This window comes from Notothenia coriiceps, unplaced genomic scaffold (genome assembly GCF_000735185.1).
Source record: "Notothenia coriiceps isolate Sejong01 unplaced genomic scaffold, NC01 NC01_scaffold00002461, whole genome shotgun sequence".
Taxonomy (NCBI): domain Eukaryota; kingdom Metazoa; phylum Chordata; class Actinopteri; order Perciformes; family Nototheniidae; genus Notothenia; species Notothenia coriiceps.
Window position 1 is genome coordinate 1 of NW_011335162.1, and position 7427 is coordinate 7427.

Here is a 7427-nt window from a genome sequence, read left to right on the forward strand (position 1 = left end):
AGACACACACACACACACACACACACACACACACACACACACACACACACACACACACACTTTCCTTGTTTCTGATGGCATTGTTCCCTTCCCCTGTACTGAATGTTATGTTGTTACATTCAAAGCTTCTGTTAAGTTTGAATGTGCAACAAAAATCCTCAAATTGTATGAAGTGATTCATCAAATGAAATGAGTGAGTTTTTTTTTATAGTTATTACATTTAATTAATATAACTTGACTCTTTATGTGGTTAAGTGGGAGAGCAAACAGTGTTTTGATTTGAGTGAAAAGGCTAAATGCCAACAAAAATGCTATGAAACTGAATATTTTCCAATTTTTATTTTATTTTTGGAAGATATTATATCTATCCTTCTTCAATAAATGTAAACTTTTGTACTTAAAAAATCTCTGCAGTTATTGGAAATGTTCAGATCACACAAGTCAGAAACAATCCTTCGGCTGCAAATGGTATAACAATCTAAATATACATTTTTCCTCCTCTTTATCTACAACTGTGCATAAATATCACGCAATGACCACACGTGCAGAAAATGACAGCTACAAACATTTGAATGATGATTTGATTCAAAAATCTGAGTTTCAAATAAAGCTTTTGGTAGAAACCTACTCTGGACACTGTTTTGGTATTCACAGTGTTTTCTAAATCAAGATATCTCCTCTTCTCTCTCAGTGTACTACGCCTCAGGCTGCAGCATCGCCCGGTTCCCAGAGGACGGAATAGTGATCGCCAAGAATCTGAAAGACCAAGGTACTCACCCTCCACTTCCAAAGTATTGAACCCAGCTTAGTGTGCAGAGTGAAGGCTCTCAGTTAATGTGTGTGTGTGTGTGTGTGTGTGTGTGTGTGTGTGTGTGTGTGTGTGTGTGTGTGTGTGTGTGTGTGTGTGTGTGTGTGTGTGTGTGTGTGTGTGTGTGTCAGGTCTGGAGGTGTTGAAGCAGGAGACTGCGGTGGTGGAGGGGGTTCCCATCCTCGGTCTGTACCAAACGCCGTCAGACGGGGGAGGTCGCATCGCCCTGTACGGTGATTCTAACTGTCTAGACGACAGCCACAGGCAAAAAGGTGAGCTCCCGTAGTGTGTTCTAATGTGTGTTTGCTTTTTTACTTACAACCCATAATAATATTGTGGTGTGTGACCTTCAGACTGTTTCTGGCTGCTGGACGCCCTCCTGCAGTACACCTCCTACAGTATGACACCTCCCAGCCTCAGTCACTCCCACAGCAGGGTGCCCCCCCCCACAGGCACCGAAAAACCACTGCCACAGAGACTGGAAGGTGAGGACGGAAGTGACATAACACATGCATGACGTCGTAATATTGGTTATTTTCCTTCTTAATATCCATATACTGTATATGGGTTTTTTTTAGGAAAATAAAAAGCCCCATAAAGATCCTTTATTATAAAAGGAAGTTAAGGGTGAGGCTTGTTTTTCAAAATAAAAGCACCATAGAGTAACTTTATCCTTAAAAGAAGCTTAGGAAGAGGCTTGTTTTTTTATTTTTTTTTAAAATATAAGCCCCATAGTCAATGTATCTTTGCAGGAATCTTTGAAAAATGCATGTTTTTCCAAACAAACTCCCCATTGAGTTACTAAATCCTTACAAAAAGCTCCAGGCAGCGATAAAAACAATGAAAAAAATTACTTGCATTATAACAGGAAGCTCAGGATTATGCTTGTTCTTTTTTTTTTTTTATATATAAGCCCCATTGAGTTACTAAATACTTATTAAAAGCTCTGGGCAATAAGTGTTTTTCTAAATAGAAGCCTCAAACCGAACTTCTATTGTTCAAGGAAGCTCAGGTTTAGGCTGGTTTTCAAAACAAAAGCCCATGCAAGTACTTGCGTCATTGCAGAAGACTCAGGTTAACGCTGGTTTTTCCAAAGAAAAGCCCTGGAAAGCAACAATACAGCCACTGCTATCAATACCTACTTAGCACTAGCATTATTAGCATCAGGATACGCACCAGGTTGCAATCACAGTTAAACATTTCTCAATAGGGAGTTTTCTACTTATGTTTCAGACAGATATATTCTTTCCTTTCTTCCAGGCAACCATCTTTACCGCTACTCCAAAGTTCTCGAGGCCCACCTGGGAGACCCTAAGCCCCGCCCACTACCAGCCTGCCCCCACCTGTCTTGGGCAAAGCCACAGCCGCTCAATGAGACAGCACCCAGGTCAGTCTGGTGAAACACCAACGAGTCGTCAGGGATGATGCCTGTGTGAAAATAATGTGTTTTGTTTTTGTGAGATTAACTGTGTACAGAAAGACCAAAGGCATTTCTGACGAGCTAATCTAGAAACAAGCTTTACCTAATTAGCTGCAGGGCTCATTTACATTTCTCTTCTCCAACATAAGGTGTCAATCCAACAGTGTTGTGACTTTTATTTCAATTTCTGTGTAGATGTGACGGAGCGGATCACAGAGTGACTGACTCTGCCACTGACAGCCGACACACGCACACACACACACCAAACATTTTGGAGAAAAGACGGAGGCGCATCACTTCCGTGTTTTAAATTCCTGCAATGAACCATGCAATTTTTTATTTATTTTTGCGTTTGTTAATTATGGGGAATGATTATGTTAAGAGGTGGTTAATCTGTTTATGTTTGGGTCAGATTTTTTTATGTTGACAATGTGGTTTTGAGGTAATTGCGCCACCTGTTGACGGTAAGCCTGTGTGAGGGGCTATGGGCTCAAAAGGGACTGGGTTTGGCCCTGGAGATATCACTCTGAAGAATGTTGCAGTAAAGGCAACAGCTGGGACATGTTTGGGAGTTTGTTGCAGAGAAGGCAACAGCAGAACTCTGAATGAGTGATGGACGGCCTGTTTTGGTCTTTTATTTTGTTTGTGTTAAGGTGTGCTGTTTCGTTATTTTTTAGTTGCTGTTATAAATAAAGTTTTTTTTAGCTTAAAACAACCGACTAAGCCATGTTTCGAACGGACAATTAGAACCCCGTCACAGTAGAAATGACAAATATCTGAGTTACATTTCCTTCTGTCGCAGCACCACTTAGGCAGTACTCCCAGTAGTTGGGAAACACATTTCTGTGACATAATAATTAGGATCAGTCTGGTGGTTCTAACATCAAATGTTTTTTTCAACCTGTCAACAGAGTAAATCAAATCAAAGGCATATGGATGTCATGAAGTAACGCTTTGGTTTTGTGACTGACTCATCACATGAAAACAGAACACTGTATACATTAGCGTATGTCTCACCCTCTCTTTGTTCCTCTCACAGTAACCTGTGGAAGCACCAGAAGCTTCTCTCAGTGGATCTGGACAAAGTGGCTCTACCCAACGTGAGGGCGTACCGGCCCCAGGTCAGACCTCTGTCCCCTGGGGAGAGCGGGGCCTGGGACATCCCTGGAGGTAACACCAACTAAAAGTTCCCACTTTAAGCATTCTAACTTGGGATTAATTTGAGACCTGTAATTCCCTTGGTTTAATAGTTTAGTGCACAGCAGTGTTCTAAATTGTTTTGCAACCTACAAGCAGGAAGCACTTGCAGTATAAAAGGTATTAAAAGAGTTACTTATCCAAAAGTCCAGAATCCATTGATAAAAAACATCATCACGTCATTTGACTTGCAGAACACAGGAGCTGATGATTTACAATGTACAATTCCTACTTTAAAAGATCAGAACTATACATTATATATCTATTAATAATTAGACATGGGAAGGGGAAATTATTCACTCATTAGTATTTATTTCAGATTTTACAGCATTATTTACTCAACATTATAGAATATTTTAAAGAACTCGTAGCTGCAAAACAATATGTGGTCTTCAAAATCTATTGCTCAAAATATGTGATAGTATGTATAAATCATTATATGTAGATTTGGGAGGAAATAGAAAACAATTTATATTCAAACAACTTGTGTCGTTTATTCAAACAGCTAAAAAACAAAAAATGTAACCGCTGGCAAACATTAGATCAACACTATGTTTCCTGACATTGTCTAATGCATTGGTGTGAAGATAAAACACAATTGAAACATTACCCTTTTGCTAGTGTTGAACCACCAACAATGGTGAATTGTAGGGGTGTAACGGTATATCGAATATCACGATATCGCGGTAAATAATTGCCTCAATACCGTCGTGAGACTGACAAAATCTACCACAATCCTTTTTTTAATTTTTATTATTATTTATTTCTTTTTAATACATTTATTTTTTTATTTTTTTTATTTAACCAGATGGTCCCATTGAGATCATTGATCTCTTGTTCAAGGGAGAACTGTCCAACATGGCAGCAAGTAGGTTACAACATAAAACATAAAACAACAGATAACACAAAAGGACATCGTATTTACAGGGCTACATGTACATACCTAGAGACATTGACAAGTACCAACAGTATATTTATATCTCGCCCTGTCAATAAGCCTCACCTTCTTGGCAACAACTGTATTGTTTTTGAAGTGGTGGAGAGACAATGCACAGTTTTACCCACTGCTGTCACCCATGGCCAAAGCATATCTCTCTGTCCCAGCAACATCAGTACCAAGCAAGAGAGTTTTTTTCCACAGCAGGGGATATTGTAAACGCCCAAACATCTCAGCTTCTACCTGGAAATGTGGACATGCTCATATTCCTAAAAGATAACCTTGATGATGCTGAGTGAGTGAGTTAGAGTTGAGTTACTTGAAAAACTAAAGTGAAACTTGATTTATTCTATTGCAGGGTCTGATTATTATATTGTTGACACTTTAAAATACTACTATCCTACTAAAAAACTGTACAAATCAGATGTATTATTTAATAAAGAAAAAAAAATTCAAGTAAAAAAAAAAATGTATTTTTCAATATTGCAATAAATATCGTACCGTGGACTTTTTATCGCGATATTATCGTACCGTGAGTTTTTGGTATCGTTACATCCCTAGTGAATTGTGTCATTAGAGTCCACTAAAACTGGGTTATTTGAATAAAAGAAGGGCCTTCCTGCTGTGTGTAAGAATAAAGATTCTAAATGTGGATCCTAACCTGTGACGTCTTCCCCTCAGGGATAATGCCCGGTCGCTACAACCAGGAAGTGGGCCAGACCATCCCCGTGTTCGCCTTCCTGGGAGCCATGGTGGTCCTGTCCTTCTTCGTGGTCCAGCTCACTAAGGCCAAGAGCAAACCCAAGCGCAGGAAACCTCGTATCAAGCGGCCCACGTACCTCCAGCAGCAGACGACGACTACGACCAGTGGGAAAAACCCCACAGTGTGAGCGGGAAAAACCTTACAGTGTGACCTGCGTTCACAACGGACAACTTTTGTTAGTAGCAACCTGCGATAAGTGGGGTCTAATGAACTCTGAAATTGAGCCGTAAATGTACTCCAGGCTTCTCTCGGATGAAACAGTTTTTGTGCCTCTCGTCTGTTCAAGGCTCTCCGTGGGTGTTTGTGTGTGTTTGTGGACTAATGAACAGTATTAGACGTGTGACACGTATGATATTAAACACACCTGGCCTCGAAATTGCCTGTTTGAAACAGACATGTTGTCTACATTTCCCTCTGTCTTCTTCGACCAAATTGTTTCTTTATGAATGACTTTTATATTTATTGAATTTGTTCAGACCCTAACACATATCCAGAAGTATAAGAGATTTCACACACATACTACACACACTGTATGCACTTTAAGAATAAAGCGGTTTGCATACACGCCGACAGAAACAACCCCCTACACACACGCATATGTGCAATCATGCAGACATGTCCAAAACAAGGACCACGGTATGATCAAGTTGTCGTCTCCTGTGTCTCCATCAGTCATATCTGTTTTAAATCCCTGTCTTTTCATTGTTTTTATACTTTATATAATGAATTGGCCAGGCGTTCTGTTGATATCCTCCTCCATGATCTCATGGTCAACAAAGTAGCATCAACAGACTTGTTCAAATATATCTCATCAATTAAAAAGCATAATCAAAGTGATCTGCCTGCTTATTGTTTCTGGAGCTTTTGAAGTCATTTACAATGGCTATTCAAGATATAGCACATACATTAAAATAGTATATTTCAGCCACAAGTGCAGTATTTACATTTTTAAAAGTTTCTTCATAAAAGGAGAGAGACTAAATAATTGAAGAGGCCGTATTATGCTCAGTTTCAGGTTTCATATTTATATGTTGTGCCTCTTTTGTGAAACTCCTTTATTATTCTCATCCTGCCTGTGCTGCAGCACATTTTTTCACTGTCTGAAACCAGAGCTAGATAGGTCCCGCCCCTTAGCCTATAATGTACATTCTGTTGGAGCGCTGAATACATGAATAGTGACTTTAAAACCATTGTTCCCCTTCAATTTTGAATTAGTTTTCCAGTCAAGAAAAGCATAAGGGCTTGTGGGCCGTCAGCAACTTGCACCAAAACAATCTAGATGCTAAAAATCACTATAGGTAAGAAGAGAAATGTGTTTTTTATTTTGGGTTAGCTGGGTTTCCCTTTTAAAGAATATTTTTTCCCCGACCGGGGATGTTAGCATTGCACTGGTTCCTTCAATAAAAGCCAATGGGATTTTTCCATTGGATTTTGGAATATTGCATTAAACAAGGTCTATGGCTAACGAACATTTATGATGCTTACATATTTTGTTTAGCAGGATAATCTCCACATACTGGTGGAAATTATTTTAGGTGGGGCTATTGTAATGGTGAATAAACCACACAGGGAACATTTTGAGAAATGACTGCAGAACACCGGTTCTTTGGGAACACTCAAATGATTGAATTCCCATTTCAAATCAGGAGACCAAATACGAGCATTCAGACGTGGTTCAGAAACACAGAAATATTAGAAAACACACCATTAAGGCAATAAATCTAGTTTGATGGATGCTGTCAAAACTCAACTATATACAAGTGTGTGTGTGTGTGTGTGTGTGTTTGTTTATCATTTATCACGGGCACATATCTGTCCCCGGCTGTTTGAAGAGCAAGCATGGGAAACAAAAGACAGCGTTTACCTGTTTGCATCCAGCTAGTCACACACACAGTTATAATCACACTCCCTGTAATTGACATAATTATTATTATTATAGATAGTTTAGCTTCTCACCATCATTTGCTGTGGCCCACTGATGTTAACGATCGTAACTGAACCTTTCTAGCCATAACCAACTCACAGACTGCATCGGCTGAAATTGCCGCCCTTTGAGCATCAGATCTGACGACGCTGATTGGCTGAAATTATGTTTCGGCGGCATAGTTTACAGATTGCAACAGTCAGCAATGTGTTGGATACTGCTGGGGCTGAGTGAGGGCTCCTTTCTTAGCGCCCAGACAAGAGAGGGTAATGATACACGCTGCGGCCAGGGAGGAAACATGTGACTTATCAATATGCCCCTATGGGCCGGCTGCCACTGTCCACATATAAACACCACTTCTGTGTTTTTTGAAGCTTA

General features: G+C 39.8%; 1 protein-coding gene across 1 annotated transcript; it reads left to right on the forward strand.

Moving 5' to 3' along the window:
* Nucleotides 1–691: 691 nt before the first annotated feature.
* On the forward strand, nt 692–5958 carry LOC104967680 (membrane-bound transcription factor site-1 protease-like; the record flags this gene model as incomplete). The annotated part of the gene is made up of 6 exons (XM_010797196.1): nt 692–769; nt 940–1080; nt 1162–1293; nt 2069–2195; nt 3268–3398; nt 5044–5958. Coding segments are annotated over 6 exons (818 nt in total), but the record flags the coding sequence as incomplete, so codon positions are not given.
* Between the last annotated feature and the right edge of the window lie 1469 nt (nt 5959–7427).